The 17,478-nt window shown below is 42.2% G+C and overlaps 2 protein-coding genes across 4 annotated transcripts; one reads left to right on the top strand and one right to left on the bottom strand.

The window, feature by feature from the left end:
• The first annotated feature begins 1,272 nt into the window (after positions 1 to 1,272).
• On the top strand, positions 1,273 to 8,461 carry kiaa0895l. Of its 2 annotated transcripts, none has more exons than XM_017032482.2 (7): positions 1,273 to 1,668; positions 2,406 to 3,136; positions 3,213 to 3,356; positions 3,478 to 3,610; positions 5,180 to 5,485; positions 6,169 to 6,266; positions 6,672 to 6,845. In XM_017032482.2, exons 2-7 carry the CDS (start codon positions 2,414 to 2,416, stop codon positions 6,831 to 6,833), a joined length of 1,566 nt encoding a protein of 521 aa, XP_016887971.1. In that variant the 5' UTR covers positions 1,273 to 1,668; positions 2,406 to 2,413; the 3' UTR covers positions 6,834 to 6,845. The 2 variants fall into 2 exon arrangements, with proteins under 2 accessions (XP_016887971.1, XP_008308450.1); XM_008310228.3 differs by having other exon boundaries at positions 1,275 to 1,668; positions 2,403 to 3,136; positions 6,672 to 8,461.
• A 595-nt stretch (positions 8,462 to 9,056) lies between these two features.
• LOC103378870 (casein kinase II subunit alpha'-like) lies at positions 9,057 to 16,912 on the bottom strand. 2 transcript variants are annotated; one of them, XM_008310226.3, is made up of 13 exons: positions 16,654 to 16,912; positions 14,846 to 15,222; positions 14,135 to 14,246; positions 13,489 to 13,590; positions 13,297 to 13,347; positions 13,085 to 13,144; positions 12,654 to 12,737; positions 11,844 to 11,954; positions 11,652 to 11,753; positions 11,063 to 11,163; positions 10,834 to 10,982; positions 10,264 to 10,351; positions 9,057 to 9,490 (listed from the first exon to the last, which is right to left on the bottom strand). In XM_008310226.3, the coding sequence occupies exons 2-12, from the start codon at positions 14,950 to 14,952 to the stop codon at positions 10,278 to 10,280; spliced, it is 1,053 nt and encodes a 350-aa protein (XP_008308448.1). In that variant the 5' UTR covers positions 14,953 to 15,222; positions 16,654 to 16,912; the 3' UTR covers positions 9,057 to 9,490; positions 10,264 to 10,277. The 2 variants fall into 2 exon arrangements, with proteins under 2 accessions (XP_008308448.1, XP_024911399.1); XM_025055631.1 differs by lacking the exon at positions 16,654 to 16,912 and adding an exon at positions 15,583 to 15,602.
• Between the last annotated feature and the right edge of the window lie 566 nt (positions 16,913 to 17,478).

Raw genomic sequence — 17,478 nt, 5'->3', positions numbered from 1 at the left:
CTCATCATATCTTTGTCGAGGTTCCACTGTACATAAAACTAGGTGACAGTGTGTCAAACATGGGACACAAAAACTCTGGCCCAAGAAGAAGTTCTGCTGTTTCTACTACTCTACCTCTGCACGTCTGTTAGCAGAGGCTAACAGACGTGCAAACTTGACTGCATGGATCGAATGAGTGTTGAAGGATAAATTATATACAATAAATAAATAGTTTTCAGACCATTTAAGTGACATGATAATTTAATGTTTTTTTTATTGACTCGTGCATTGTAGCATTTCCCCTTGTCTGTCGTTCACTTCACTCTGCATCGGCATCATGCAACTCCACTGTGCATATAACTGTGTGGGGAAGGGTAATACAGTCTAGAGAGGGTTGAGGTGTAGGTGAGGGTTATAAAGGATCAAATATATACGTAAATAATAGTATGTCTATCTTGCCTCTATATATATGTTTATATAATTATATATATGTTTAAATATATATGTTTATATATATGTTTATATATATATATATATCTCTTAATGCTGTGCATTTTAACCAGTTATTATCTTATCACATTACCTCATTAATTTGTTCACCCGGACTTTGTTAGCAGACAATTATTTGATCATAAGACTCAGCTGACGCCAGTGTAAACACCAGCATTAGCCTTTGTTTGGTTTGCAAACATGTACTAATGGCCCTAATGCTGTTAATCGTTTCTCTGACTGACATGAAGCATAACTCACCAAACACCAGCCATCAAGATTATCATGGTTCTTTTTGGTGCTAATACAATTCTAACCATGTCGTGCCTTTACTCACCCACACGAGCAACAACATTGTTTACCCAGCATTTTAACAATGTTTACAAATTGGTTTGATGATCAAACACATTATCTCAAATCAAACGGCACATTTGTGCATGAGGATTCAGACGAGGCCACACCTTTAAACATCAAACTTAGTTTGTCCTTGCCAACAGTTTGACAGAATACACCTTGGCAACAGGCCGCTGTTATTATGCCATACATTTTAACAACATTTCCGCCAAAAAAAAAAAAATGCTACCAACTGTGACTAACTTTAAGACACCAGAGGAAACGTTTCTTCATCGTATCTTTGTCGATTGTAACCATTTCAAAGTCAGAGCAAAATTTAAATTTTCCTGATGAGTAAAAAAAAAAACTTGGATAAGGAGAAGAATCAAGCTGTGACCTTGGAACATAAAAGAAGGAATTCTGTGTTTTGTATTTTTTTTTTATTCATTTATTAAACAACCTAAAGAATTAAACCTGTTATTTTCATTCTATGAAGCAGACAAATAAAAAAAAACGGACCTTTCTGTTGGATGGACAAGTGCTTTTCTGCCATCGAAAGTCCATTTCCAATGTAAATGCGATGTATTTTTGGGCCGCGAGGGTTTAAATAATAACGTTTATATACTGGACTCTATACGTGATGACGTATGAGGACGAGTCACGCCGTTACGTCTGGTGTCATTTCTTCCAACTCAGCCGCCGCTGTGTGGCCGGCCCAGCAACTTCCGGCTCCTCCGTGAATCCGTTATTCGCGGATGATTCTCATTCTCCAGTAAAGCCAACATCCCGCTGCCTGTGGCCGGTGGACGGAGCCGCGGTCCCCATGGCGGAATAAAGGTTCGGTCCCGGAGGTCGCTGCTGTAGCAGGTGGGTGTTTGGGGGAAGTTTGTGTTGTTTGTTACTCTGCGGGTTTTAAAAATAGAATCGATGAGTATTCATTCTGTACTTACAGTCCCACAGACGGTCTGAGTACACGCCCTGTAGTACCAGGTACTCATGTTGACTGAGTCTCTACTTGGGACTAACGGCTTAAATAGTACTGACACAACAGTACCTCCACCCAGCTGCATGGGCGGCTCCACCTTAAGGACAGCTCACGGTTGTCCCCGTGTCCCCATGGTGTCTCCGTGTGGGGGGGAAGGCGGGCTCCATTATGGCCAGTACTGAACGGTCCAGACCTACGGATATTGATTAAAGTTTTTATTCTTGAAAAAAAAAAAAAAAAAAAAGCAGTTTCGAGTACTAATTAAACCATTTCAATTAAAAATTAACTGCATAGATTTTGCGGGAATAAATGCATTTAAAAAATATCGTTTTGTACATTTTTATTTAAAACGTGCGTTAAAAAAGTGCAAATACTGAAGTACTCCAGTGAAAAAAGTGTTCCCCGTGTTTGGTACTTTTTACTTTATGTGAGCGCTGCAGCAGTCTTAGCCCCGCCCCCAAAATGATTTCATTGGTTGAGACACTCTGAGGCCGGTCCTGAACCCGTACTGATCTTCATCTTCCCGTTGACTGATGATGCTCGACCTGCTGTGGTACTTCTAACTTTCTAACGGTTTTTAAATTTTTTTAAATTGTTTTTCCTCGACACTCAACAGCAGCTGTGGTGATGGTGTTGGACTCGTGTGACGTCGTCATGGATCGGGTCGAGGGTCAGTGCGTCAGGAGCGATGAGCAGGTGATGGAACCGGAAGTTCAAACGGGTCCAGTGAAACCCACCGTCCACGCTGGTCCGACGACCAAAGTCCTTCCCAAGGTAAGCAGTGCCACAAAGAAGGACAAGGTGTCCCACAACGGACTCCCAGCCCAGACCAAAGAGCGCCCCCTAGAGAAGAGGTCGTCATCCACGAAGGGTGGGGCCAAATCTTGTGTCCCCCTTTCCCGACCACTTAGCCTGGAGATGACGCCCCAGCGCCTGCGAGGGTCGCGTGAGCAGATGGCAGACAGGTGTCCTCCGTGGCGCAGTGGTCCCGCTGCCCCCTCGCCCCCCGCTCGCAGCCTGACGAGCCCCAGCCTGGGCGCAGGCGGCTGGATGCGCCGTAGTGAGAGCACGTGTTCGGTTAACTGCTCCTTGGGCCCTCGAGCAAAGAGGGGGCAGATGAGATCTGCCACCTCACTGCCGCATATCGTGAAAGGTACGGGGGGCAGCACGCAGCCTACGGCCCCCCGCTCCTGCCTGCTTGTTGCCCTCAGACCACTCAACCTGGAGCAGGAGAAGCAGACATTCTTCCAGTCAGACTTCAAGTATGAACCTCAGTTTGAGTACACCCAGCCTGAGCCCAGGAGCGTGCTGGACAAGTACTGCGAGGGCTCAGGCCTCTTCCTGGAACAGGTACCGATGTTCAGTATTAGTACTTCAGACTTAATAATCTGATTCTACTGATCTTCTACTCTGTTGTCGCCCTCAGGCGGTGGGCATCATGGAATGTGTTCTAAGGAAATTTGGCTCCTATGAGAAGTTCGAGGAGGTGACCGCTGGAAACGTGCTCTCAAAAAGTCAGATCTGGGCTTCAGTACGCAAATACTTACAGAAAGAAGGCTGCGTGGGTGAGGTGAGCGGCCATTTTTATCACCACATTAACATATGGTAATACGGGCAAACGTGGTTAGAAATTCATACACGGAACTATTTGATGACTAGGCTCTGATGAAGGTGTGTGTGTGTGTGTGTAGGTCGTGGTGCGTCTCTCAGATGAGCTGCTGTCTCAGGCAGTGATGGTGGTGGAGAGCTGTCGTCCCACTCTCACCATCAACCTGGCTGGAGCTCGGCAGCACTGGCTGGAGGGAATGATGAGACATGAGATTGGTAAGAACCCTCCTCCTAATACACGTAGCTGCACCAGGACTGTTGTAGCTAACGTTAGCTAACGTTAGCTCTGGTGTCTGTACCAGGACTGTTGTAGCTAACGTTAGCTCTGGTGTCTGTAGCAGGACTGTTGTAGCTAACGTTAGCTCTGGTGTCTGTACCAGGACTGTTGTAGCTAAATGGCTTGTTCATGACAGAGCAGAGAGCAGCAGTGTCACAGTCTGGACTCCAACCCAGGCCGTGCCTCTCAGACCGAATCATTTGCAAATGTTTCCTCCATACAAAGCCCTTCAGGTAGTTGTTTTCCTTAAATGCAAATGAAAATTCTGATTTATTCCAAGTTCGGCTGATGTTTTCAGGTAACTTTATCTATAAACTGCAACTTCCAGTTACTTCTTGTAGCTAACGTTAGCTAACGTTAGCTCTGGTGTCTGTACCAGGACTGTTGTAGCTAACGTTAGCTCTGGTGTCTGTACCAGGACTGTTGTAGCTAACGTTAGCTCTGGTGTCTATAGCAGGACTGTTGTAGCTAATGTTAGCTCTGGTGTCTGTAGCAGGACTGTTGTAGCTAAATGGCTTGTTCATGACAGAGCAGAGAGCAGCAGTGTCACAGTCTGGACTCCAACCCAGGCCGTGCCTCTCAGACCGAATCATTTGCAAATGTTTGCTCCATACAAAGCCCTTCAGGTAGTTGTTTTCCTTAAATGCAAATGAAAATTCTGATTTATTCCAAGTTCAGCTGATGTTTTCAGGTTACTTTATCTATAAACTGCAACTTCCAATAGTAAAATCTGATTCCTAAATAAAATAAATGTACATTTAACATCACATAATTTATGAATCCAAATTATTGTTTTCAATTTTGTAATGAGGGTGTGACCCGGGGATCAGTGTTGGTCTTTGCTCATTTGACGCAAGTCAGTGACTTGAACAAACAAGTCAATGCAAATAAAACTATTTTAAAAAGGTCAATAAAAAAGATCAAAGTGTTTTTTAAAAACTTTCAATATTTATTTAAAGTTATTAATTTATTTGTTATTTAAACTGGTGTGGTCAGCAAAGCTGGTCCTGTTTGATATTGTTCCACAAGTGCTCATAAAAATACTACAACTTCAGTTACAGAGTGCAAAGTAGGTGAGCATTTGCTCTGCCGTGCTGTTATATATAGGAAATATGTGGGCAGTGACGTTATGTACTGTACATATGGGGAACATATTGGGGACAGACCCCTCGGGGGCCGGACAATCGAAAAAAAAACAACACATTTTTGGCTAACTTTCTAATTTGATGTTTATTTTGGAATCCAGTACATTATCAACTGGTGGCCCAGGGGCTAAATCTGGCCCACCAAACTGTCCAATCCGGCCCACGGGTCACCAGTTTATAATCCCTGGTCATTATCAACTGGTGGCCCGCAGGCTGGCTCTGGCCCACCAAACCATCCAATCCGGCCCACCAGTTGATAATCCCTGGCGCAAAGTGTACAGTTAACTGTTTATTCAATAGTACTGATCACTGGTTAGGCAAGAATTAAACTCCCTGCCCCTGTGTTTGCTGCTCCGTGGACAGGTACACATTACCTCCGTGGTGTCAACAACAGCCGGCAGCCCTGGGCCACTGCAGAGGGCAGGAGGAAGTTTGGGCTCAAACCAGCCAACCCAACAGAGGAGGGCCTGGCCAGCCTGCACAGCGTGCTGCTCAGGAAGCAGCCGTACCTGTGGCGGGCCGCGCTCCTCTACTACACGGTGCACCACGCCGCCAGCATGAGCTTCAGCCAGCTCTTCAGCCACATTGCACGCTTCGTCCAAAACCCCGACGTCCGCTGGGAGTACTGCCTGAGAGCCAAGAGAGGACAGACGGACACGTCACAGCCGGGTGAACACACACACACACACACACACACACACACAACACTCTGGCAGATTGTTGAGAGTTGCTGGCACCAGCATTCTGCCTTCGATCCCCTGATTATTAAAATAGATTAATAAAATGAGCTGCAATGCTGCCATCTAGTGGCTTTCACATTCATATACAGTCATTTTTTCCCCCAAACTATTTTTAGGACACCCATCATTTAGCAAAACCCAGTCATTGCTTTATCGGTTTTCATTATCGGAGGAAAAACTAATAACGATTCTTACAGATATTAAATAATTATGCTAATAGTTTTTTTACTTTTTAAAACGGTCAGTTTTTGTGTGTTTATGCAGAAGCATTTTATAAATGTTCAAGTCCAATCAAGATTTTACAGACAAATTCACAAAACACCGTTTTTTTCACCTGGACGTTGTTTGGACATGACACATTGAAATAGAACACCACTACACAACACAACTCTGTTTGTGGGTCAGTCAACTTTGACATAAAAAACCTGTTAAAAAAAAAGCAAGATGATACACAGTGTTTTGGTACATTTGGTTCCAAGTACGATGAGGAAGAAAGACAAAAAGAAAGACGAGTCTGGGGACAGGAGACCAAGACCTGCCAGGTCCAGCAGCAAAAGGAAACCTGGATCTGTATCAACGTGTGTGTGTGTGTGTGTGTGTGTGTGTTATCAGGCTGTTTCAGCAAAGATCAGGTTTACCTGGACGGAATCCTGCAGCTTCTTCGCTATCGACGATCCATCGACTTCAAGATGTTGACCTCCTTGGGAAAGGTCAGAATCACGTTGAACAAATCAAATCCATTTATAATTGTAATTTAAACACTTACTGCATTGTGTAGTTAAAATAAAAGCGCTTTCAGGGACACTGCTGCCATCTGCTGGGCATAATTATTAGTGACGCCTGTTAAAAACGACGTCGAATGCAGCGGTTCCCAGAGAGTGTGGAGATGAGGAGGGGGGACTTTTTAAAAAAATATTTTCTTTAATTTTGCCTCGATAAGAAAATCGCACCGATTTGTAACTTTTCTCCAATTTGTTCAGAAGAACAGAATAGCAGTCGTTTTAATTATCTTTTGAACAGAATAGCAGTCGTTTTAATTATCAGCCGTTAATTGACAAAAGCGATGACGTACGTTTCACCAAAAAAAGTACAAGTTCAACTTATCTCCCTACCAGGTTTCCTACAGGGACGTAGAGAGGCTGCGCCCCCTGGCGACTCTTTGCAGACCCAGAATCCCACACTTCATGAAAGACCAGGAGCGGTACCTGCAACACCTGGATTACATCGTCGCCTCGAACGAGCTGAACGAATCGACACTCGAACGTCTTCTGCCATAACGACCCAAAAAATAAGCCAACGTCGTAGTGACGCATTTGAAAAAAAAAAACTACGTCGAGTATTTCTGGGCTTCTGTCCGAACAATTAAAAAAAAAAGTTAACGTTGAAGGAAACAAACAAAAGGGACGTAAACACAAACACCTCCGAGCTCCTGCTCCACGGTCGTCCACAGCATGTACCACCGGAGCTGCCGCCACAACGTTACCTCAACCCTGCAGCGAAAACACGGAACCAACGCAGTTCTTAAAAGTATTGTGTATTTACTGTACATATTTAAATATCATAATCGACACTATTTATTATTTTGATTCCAGACTGAAGACCTGTGGGGGGTTTTTTTTAAAAGCTTTTATGCCGTTTTTATGCCTTAATTATTTATTTTGTGTTGCATTTTTATCAAAGGGGAAAAAAAAGGACACACTATGTTCAGTCAAACAGGAAGTGGGGAAAAAGAAAACTGAGGCCGGAACCTGTAAAAATATCCAGTAACTTCCACTGGACTCAGATCCAACTCGGACCTTTTATTACCTGCTCAGTCCTTGGTGTCATCTGTTACCGTGACAACCGTGCCACTCTTTTTAAACTATGACTTTAGTCGAGCAGCCAACGTCAGCACATTCACAGCTGTTGCTTTAAAACATTATTTAAAACAATATTATTGCTACAAAAATACTGTTACTTATGACAAGAGAAAAACAAATGACAAATATGTTCAATATTCCCCACAGTGGCACATAAAGCTGTGCGCCACCAAAGGGGCCTTGCCCACCATATTGGGAACCAGAGGTAAAAACCTAAAAACGTGTTAAAAGTCTAGACTTCGATGTTTGCACTTTTTGATTTGTTTTAGCAAAGGCTTAGAAAATGTGGACTGGGATTGACTTATTGAAAAGGTGATTTACAGCATGTATATATGTACATCTATACATGTGTATACATACGTGTACATATATACACACCCATATATGTACATATATATTTGTTCATATATATGTACATATATATATATAATTATAATTGATGAACTTAGAAATTTAAATTCAAATATTGTTGGAGTGTTCAGGGAAACTAGCCCCTCCAAACACGTGAATTTTCTACGTCATGTGGAACTGTACCTTTAGCCTGGAGCTGAAGCAAATGATCTGCGATTAGTAATGACTTACAGTTCGTTTGCATCCAGAGATCCGTCCACTGGTCGGTCAACAGGCCTGTGGTCGCTGTGCCTTCTTCACCGATCAGCCGTTTTTGCTTTATACAATGTTTGACTTTTCACATGCAACTGTGAGTCTCTGTCTGCAACAGAACTAAAGACCAGGACCCAGAGCAAACGTTTCAGCCCCGCCCTGAGTGCAAAGTATGAACTCCAGTCTGAGAGTTTACAAAAATCCAGAGTTAATGATCAGGTCCACTTTGAATCTCTTCTCCTCTGAAGTTACTTCCATTGATAAGGAAGGTGTGAAATTGTTCTAAACACTGAACTATTCACTGAACTTCATTGATGAAATCGTTGTTTTGTCTTTCACATCAGCGCACAAGTGTAAATGTAGCAGCTCGTCAGTGTTTTCTGTTCTGCAGACCACGTTGAACTTTCACTTTATTAAAACTGCACAAAGTGTTAAAAAAAAAAGTTGTCTGGTTTGTTTACTCTCACAAAACATGGTTTTCTTTAACCCTAACTCCAGATACTGATACTCTAGCTGTTTAGTAATTATGTTAGTAATTTCTACTACTACCAATAAGAATATTTCTATACAACGCTTGACTTTACGTTTCATTTTCTTTTCCGGGCCTGTTTGAGGTCATCTGGTCATGTAAAAAAAAAATTAGTCCAAATCAGTGTTTCTCAAACTATGGTACATGTACCAATGATGGTACATGGGGGACTTTTTTTTATCTGTTGGCAAAATAGTAGAGCTGCAGCTTTTTAATCTGTTGGTAAAATAGTAGAGCTGCAGCAGAGAACAGAGAGAGAACTGGGCTGTGACACGTGAATGTATTAAACATTAGTACAGTCTCTGATCTCTACACTTTACACATCACCGTAACAAAGTTACCAAATAAACACCCTCTCCCCATGTACCACGTAATGGAGCCCAAGTACCACCAGTGGTACCTGGACCAATCCATCCATCCATCCATCCATCCATCCATCCATCCATCCAAGGTTTCATCCAATCACCGTGCACCTCTGTGATGTAAGGGGAAAAAGATGAACGTGAAAGTCGGGTGAGTTTAAATAAAAACGTTTATTCTTTTTCAATATAGTTTTTGTTCTATAGGAGCAAAAATCACCTCCGTGCCACTCAGTGCTAAAACCTAGACCTGGAGATAAGTCACCGAGGCGACTGACAGACGGCTTTACAGTTACAGCAGCCGCTGGACACGGGTCCAACAACAGTCACTTTGCTCTTTTGTACTAGGTGGTGGGAGTGTGGGGGAGGAAAGGGAGCTGAGAGGACAAGGAGGAGGAGTTCAGACCTGACTTCAGATCAGATTGGTTGGCGACACAGACCAAAGCAGCAGAGATTCCCACCCGTGTGTGTGTGTGTGTAAATGGGTGTGTGTGTGTTTTGCAGTGTTGACTCTCACTCCAGTTTGGCTGCTGACAAAGTTTCTGCCATGAAAAGGTCACAAGTTGAGGTAACAAAGAATTTTCCTGGATAAAGAGGAGGGAAAAAAAAGTTAGAAAAAAATTACCATTAAAAAAATATTAAATTAAATCCAGGAATGGACTCTACGTAAACAAAACACACGTTGTGAACGTTGATACTTACAGTCAAACAGCAGACAGTATTTTTTTTTTCAGAACTGACTTTCTGTCTTTAACCCGTCCTAAAATTTGACTGACTGACTGAGAAACTTAAAACCAAGGACTTCCTTCTCATCGACACTTTAGTGACCCCTGGCGTTTAATCCTCGTCAATGACATGAAAACACAAAACAATTTATTCTCCGGAAAAGTCTGGGTCCGGAGTATGTGAGAGTCAGTGTGTCATTATTTGTTTTGTGTATATCAACATACAGTACATGTATATGGCTGCATTACTGCAGTAATACAACAAAAACTTCAATGGTCATTGCTAGCAACAAGTACTCAGAATATACACAGATATTTTTTTTTAAGTACTCAGAATATACACAGATATTTTCTTTTACTTTGGACTAGGCATGTCCAATAATATCGACCAACTGATATTAGCTTAATTACGTAATATCAGTAAGACTCATTATCGGTTGCCAGCAACTCATACAGTGGTTTGTACAGATAAATAAATAAATAAATAAATAAATAAATATTACCAGGACAGGTATTAGTGTTTGGACAATATTGGCAGATCTTATATGGGCATAAACTTCTCTATAAAAATCTGACACCTGACGCACTGACGTGTATGTGTGTGTGTGTGTGTGTGTGTGTGTGTGTTTTACCTGCTGTGTGGTCATCATGTTGCATTGGAGCTGCTTATTGCTTTTGGGCCGTCTGTGTTGGCGTTTGCTTGTTCCTTCACCACGGGGTCTGAGGAACAAATGACATTTGGCCCAAAATCACAGGTGTAAATGTAGCAGCACAAAATTACTGTATTTACAAAAGATGATAAAAACAGAAATGTGGATAAATGCTCCTGGGCCGAATACGGGCTGAAATTTCAGAACCAGCTAAAGGACAGCCTTGATCCCACCCGTCAGCAGGATTGGCAAACTTTTTGACTCACAGCACCACAACTCACAGGTCCTAAAATTTTAAAATTTAATAATGTAATTTAGACAAGTTTGACGGGCCAGATTAAAAAAAAACAAACGGGCTGCATCCGGCCCCCGGGCCGTAGTTTGCCCATGTCTGGCCTAGAGTATCACATTAATGCTCAACTTAACTTTATGAAACAAACTGTTTGCAGAGACTTGAACACGTACAACTACATTAGTGCAGTACTTTATACCAGTATGAGAAGTACACAGCAGGATGCAGTACTTGGCCTGCCCAGGTATTAGGGTACTTACAGAAGTACGGATGCTGCATGGCCTCAGCTGCCGTCAACCTCTGCTGATGGTCGTATCGCAGCAGTTTGTCCAGCAGGTCCAGAGCCTCTGCACTCACCAGGTGCTGGTTCTCTGACTGGATGAACTGCTCCCAGCGCTTCCGTGTTTGCCTGGACACACGATGACAAACACGTCATGTGATTTAAAGTGACAGTTTGTCTTTTCTACTTTTGCTTCCTCCGACACTCACTGTCCCAGCAGGTCTTTGAAGCGAGTGTCCAGTTCTATGTGATACTTGTGCAGGTAACCAAACAGCTCCTCGGTGCCGAGAACCTTAGCGATGCGGACCAGCTGACAAACAAGACACACGCAGGGTTAAGGACTACAGCTGCACATGACATGCTAATGCTACGTGTTAGAGCATTTGTTTGGACAGATGGTCATCGGAGATCATTGACGAGAAGGGAAATATATGTCAAAGACTATATATACAATAACGTTTTTAAACTGATATTTTAGACAAAAATATATGCTTGAGTTCAGAGGAACAATAAGAGGACATTCATAAGAAATTAAAAATACTAATCATCAGACTGATTAACCATAATTACAGTCAAGAACGACATTGAAGTGAAGGTGAATGAGCGGTAGAAAGAGTGGAAGGAGACAAAGAATAATAATAATAATTAATAAAAAATTTGGAATTTGGAACTGCCCCGCTACTCTAAGGAACCGATAACCAAGACAAAGATCATTTGTCAGGGACAAATGAGACGAAAGAAGAGAAGAAAAGGGAGCAGCAGGAAGAAGGAGGAGCGTCTCTGTCGTAGAACAATCACCTGGTCATAGTTGTCCTGGCCGTGAAAGAACGGCTCCTTCAGGAAGATCATACTGGCCAACATGCAGCCTAGACTCCACATGTCCAAACTGTAGTCATACATCTGCAACGAGAGAGGAAAGACAGCAGGACTGAACAGAGTGCTGCCGTCACAGTGAGGTTTGTTCCAGGAGTGAGGAGTGAGAGCAGGTACCTGATAGTCCACCAGCAGCTCAGGGCCTTTAAAGTAACGAGAGGCCACCCTGACGTTGTACTCCTGAGCAGGGTGGTAGAACTCGGCCAAACCCCAGTCTATGAGTCGCAGCTGTTTGGAAAAAAATGGAGATGGAATGGAATTATATCATCGCTGTAGAACTGTATTAATCATGAGGTTTAATAACTGATGAGGTGGAGCAGAGACAATACAGTGAATTACAGAAAACTGCAGAGGTGATGTACAGATACACAAAGATGTACTTTGGTAGGATACTTCAGTAAATGTACTCTGTTGCCATCTACTCCTGAACAGAATTTTGAAACTTTTTTGGAACTAGTTTGTCAGAAATTTACAGGAACAACTGACGTGTGTGTGTGTGTGCGTGTGTGTCACGTGCATGTCTAAGATTACAGTAGTTTCTGGACTATAAATCGCTGTGGAGTATAATTGGCACCAGCCAGAAAAATGCAAAATGAAGAAGAAAAAAACAACATATACAGGCCAGAAAAATGCAAAATGAAGAAGAAACAACAACATATATACAGTAAGTCACTCTGGAGTATCACCAGTGCCCTCTAGTGGCTATCAGTGTGAAGATAACAAACATGACAAATTATATATTTTAATATATAAGTCACAAACCCAGCCAAAGGATGAAAAAAAAAGTGTGACTTATAGTCCGGAAAATATGGTAATATTAACTGGGCTGGAAATTCCACAGAACATTTAGTGTCATGTGTGAGGTGCTGCCCAGCAGCTGTGTCTGACATTATACTTGGGTCATTTCAGAACATATTTGACAGGCACCTTTCTTAGCTGATGATCGATCATCACGTTGTGGGGCTTCACGTCTCTGTGCATGATTCCCATACTGTGACAATAGTCCAGAGCCTGGAGGAAAACACACGAGTGACCATGAGGAGAAAGAACCAAAACCCTGGACATCTGACAGTGTGAACTCCATTTCCATTTGTTCATGGTCTTTATGTGATGTGGTTATTTCACAAAAGGACATCAATGAATATACAGTATTTCTGAAGTACAAAACTCAACAGGAATTAAAGTGCACCTCAGACACACAAGGCTGTTTGGAACCATGTGTATAAAGAACATTCTGCTTCTCTGTGTTCATTTTTAGAAAGCAGTTTATGGCCCAAAAAAACAAGTGCACCGTGAAAATAATCAAGGGAAACTACAAAGACGCCGTCAATGAAGTAACTGTAAGTAGTTTCTCTCACCTTGAGCAGCTCGTACATGTAGTAACGGATGTCGTAGTCTGTCAGCTTCTGGTAAAGCTCCTGTCACACAAATTAAAGAAGAAAAATTCAAAACAAAGCCCAACATCTGCACTGGTCTCTGTTAACTAAGGATTATGCATGTGATTAATTATGACATCGACGTCTGCATGGATGGTGGTTACGCCTGTTTAATATTGGCCAACTTAAAATACCTTGAAATCTGTGTTATTGATGCACTCAAAGACAAGCGCTGGTGTTCTGGACTGCAAAGAAAGGACAACACAAACTTAAGAGAGGTGGAGAGCTGAAGGGTGGAGATACGTCGTCACAGAGAGGCACGCAGTTAGGAGCGGGACGCCATCGGAACTTTCTGACATGCACATGACGCAGGCTTTTCAACTAACCACGGGGTCTTTGACGGTATCGACCAGACGGATGATGTTGGTTCCTCCGCGCAGGTTTTCAAGGATTTTGATTTCCCTTTTGATCTTCTTCTTCTTGACTGGCTGTGAACAGAAAAACATACATTAAACAGCCTTGACTCCAAAGACAGGAACAACAATGGCAGCACTTAATAAGCAGCGCAACGATCAGGAAGAAATACATGAAAATCATCAGTGGAGCAGCAGACGTGGACAGCAGTTACATGAGAATTACCAACAGCTTTTCTAGCTTTTCTTTCACAGAATTCCCTAAAGAGCTATGGCGCCCCTGAAAGGAGGTCAGCCTCTTTGTAAAATGTTTTTCGCCTATATAAAAAAATGATGACATTTTCAATCACAACAATTTGGAGACAATACAAATAAAGAGTTGAAACAAGACAAACATTTGAGATGCAACACAATCAAAATCCCCCCGTTGTCTACACTTTTAAATATGAAGAACTTTTGCAAAGTACTGCACAAATCATGAAAGTCATCTGGAGGTAATGAGTTCCTCTGACACAACAACAACAGTTACAGTTAGACATGTCACACTTTCTTCTAGACACTTAGGAGGTGAACGTCTGCTCTGCCTCTGGGGGAGAAACAAAACATGTTCTGTGCTTACCTTGAGGATCTTCACCACAACCTTCTCATTGTTGGTCACATTGATGGCCTCAAATACTTCGCTGTACTTCCCTCGACCCAGTTTACGCACCAGCTGGTAGTTGTCCTGGTTGCTGAAGAGGAACATTGGAAACATTGTAACTCCAACCGCAGGAACATCGAGAATTCGACCTGAGCTACTGCCCCCACTTACGGTGAAACAGGTCTAACCAACCACAAAGCATTGTGGGAAACTATCCACCCATACTACAACATTTTTTAATGTATGCAATATTTTTGACATCACGATGACCATACATTTAACATGAGAAACAAACATGTTTGTAACAGTAATAAAACGTTTAGAACACACAAATACATATACTGTATATTTTTATATACATACAAATATATGCATACATATATACACACACACATATGTGAACAGTATATATACATATATACACACATGTGTACAGTATATATACATATATACACACATGTGTACAGTATATATACATATATACACACATGTGTACAGTATATATACATATATACACACATGTGTACAGTATATATACATATATACACACATGTGTACAGTATATATACATATATACACACATGTGTACAGTATATATACATATATATAAACATGACAAATCACTGAATCATTTTTAGAAAAAAAAAGGTTTAATACTTGTGTTGATACAGAGGAAACACTGGAATTTACCTCCAGTTTGGAACGTGAGCATCGTAGTCCCAGTACTCTCGGTTTTTCTGTGTGTTGACATCCGTGTACACCCTAGCTTTGCTGCTTGCCGGCGTGGACCCAGGCATTGCTGTCTTGAAGGCCCCCTGTGGAGGACCTACAGCTCCCACAGAACACTTGGTGGCTTGATTCTGGAGGGCAGCGAAGCGACTCTCCAGAACACGCGTCTCTAAAATGGCTGTGCTGTGTTTAGCATTGGCTCTGGTCAGACGTGGCCTTCTGTGAACAACGCTGACCCAGTGTGACAGAGCTGTCGTGCAGACTGACAGCGCAATGAGGACTGAGTGTGTGACGCCCCTGAGAAGGATGTTTGGCAGGATGGGATGAAGACCCGCCAGCTGCAGGAAGACACAAATGTTTTTTTCTGTTATTTTACAACAAAGGAAAAAAAAACTAAGTAAAACATTATTTTACTGTAGATTGAACCAACAGTTAGGATCCAGGAATCGCCGTGTGTCTGAACAACTGATCATTTACTTAAGCAGTACATGTCACAACACTGAGGTGTTTCCTTCCCTCCGTCCTCTCTTGTGAACTGAAGCCTCAGGTGTAAAAGAGTGCATTGATTATTTTCAATGAATCGTGGAATAATTCCAGAAATAACAGCATGTTTTTAATAGGTCAGAATCTAAGCAAAAGTACACATACATGTACAAACAGCTTTGTATGCTTCTTTGTTGTTAAAATTCACCACATACCATCACAAAGTGATTCACTGCCCTTCCTTCTGGTGAGAGGGACTGGGACAATGGAATCAAACCTGCAGCAACTGCATGGCAGGCAGGATCCTACTACTGCTGTACTGCAGTCTACATCAGGGTTGACACAATAAAAATGACAATTCCTATATCTAAAACGATTAACCCTCCTGGAGCCATGTCCTGGAGCCACATTTTATTACATTGTGAGCAACAACTGAAGTAAACCACTTGGTGTCTCGTCATAATTGCTGTCCTGTAGTTATTTTTTTTAATCATATTTTCTTTCTAAACAGAATTGCAGGAGAAAAAAAACTAGCATAATGTTTAACCCGAATACTGGCCTTTCCATGGCAGAGCCTGAGAGCTACTGATAGGCTGTCGATATTTTATAACATACATGTCCATAACCCAGATAAACGCCAATTTATTACCCCAATAAAAATTGGGGTAATCCAATAAAAAAAGCACCAACTGGTTACACCCTTTAACACAAACAAACATAGCATTCCATGAATAAATTCTGAAAATGTGACCCTCCACATTTTCCCACAATACACCAGAGCAGATCTCCAAAACACTAACGTGTTGGGAACCTCATAGACATTAGTGAGACAAGTGTCAAACCGTACATTCTTCCTCGTGACCAAAACGTTCCCAAACCCGTTTTTACAGCCCCAAAAAGTGTGACTTATGGGGCACGTCACGACACGGGCCTTCACATACATCCGCAAAGCTTGTATAAATTCAAAACAGAGGATATTAATTATTAACAATCCTGGTTACAGAAACGCCCCATGAACGCCTCACCAAAATATAGTGCACCAACATCTGTTACGAGCATTTCAATATAAAGTCAATGTAGAGGCTGTTAGTTGCGATGACCTAGCCTGCCTAGCTAAACGCCAAAACGACACAAATTGAAGCTTGTAAAAGACACACGAACAATATTTGGTGATACACTGTACAACCGTGTCTAAAGCACATATCCAAACCGTGCGCTAACTGGAGAAACAATTTAACAAATGAAAGAGCAAGAAGTATTAACGAGGCTAAAGTTAGCCAGCTAACCTCGTCGTAGCTACAACCGGAGCTCACAGGAAACTCATTCGTCAGCGCCGGCGGGACGATTCTCTCCGCACATCGACGAGTCCAAACCACCTCTTAAGTCACCGATAAAGGTGGAATAGCCACAGGACCGGGGACAGAGAAATGTGTACCCGGAAAAATGGGGGTGGTTCCCAGGCAAGAGCTGGAGAATCTACCCTTTCGCTGCAAACATCCCCCGGAAGTGAACCCGAAGCTCACTGAACCCGCAAAACTGTGATCCGCAAATAACCAGGTGGTACCAGCGTTCTGTCAGGGTTAGGACTCAAAAAAAGGATTTCCCGGACTCGGACGATAGTTGTTTTTTCGTGGTATTGTCATTGATGGCCTAAAATTACAATGGGAATCATCAAAATAAAAGAAACACTTTTCACTGTTACTGGTTAGTGATAATTACTTCCAATTGCAGCCATCATGTGTTCTTGTATGTTTTATTAAAATGTACAATGTTTAAAACTGTGTATTCATAGTAGTGTAGAAATGTCGTCCACAACAAGTAATTTCAACACTACATGTTGTAATATAAAATACACTTTTTATACAGCGTAAGTGAGACAATGATGAGTTCAAGTACCTGTGGTCAACTATCCAGAGTAATGGATAGTACAGGACCATGGGAGGAAAATGATGCATTCAGGGTGGGGTGGATGGAGAAGAGTGTCAGGGGTGATTTGTGACAGGTGAATGGAAACGAAATAAAAAGGTCAGAGTGAGACCTGTGATGATGTATTGGTTTTATTTCATTTACCTATTGTGGAAAGTATAAAAACCAGCTAGAGCTATACTGCC

This window comes from Cynoglossus semilaevis, chromosome 5, assembly GCF_000523025.1.
Source record: "Cynoglossus semilaevis isolate Cse_v1.0 chromosome 5, Cse_v1.0, whole genome shotgun sequence".
Taxonomy (NCBI): Eukaryota; Metazoa; Chordata; class Actinopteri; order Pleuronectiformes; family Cynoglossidae; genus Cynoglossus; species Cynoglossus semilaevis.
Note: the sequence above shows the minus strand (reverse complement) of the source record. Positions and strands in the feature narration are given on the sequence as shown.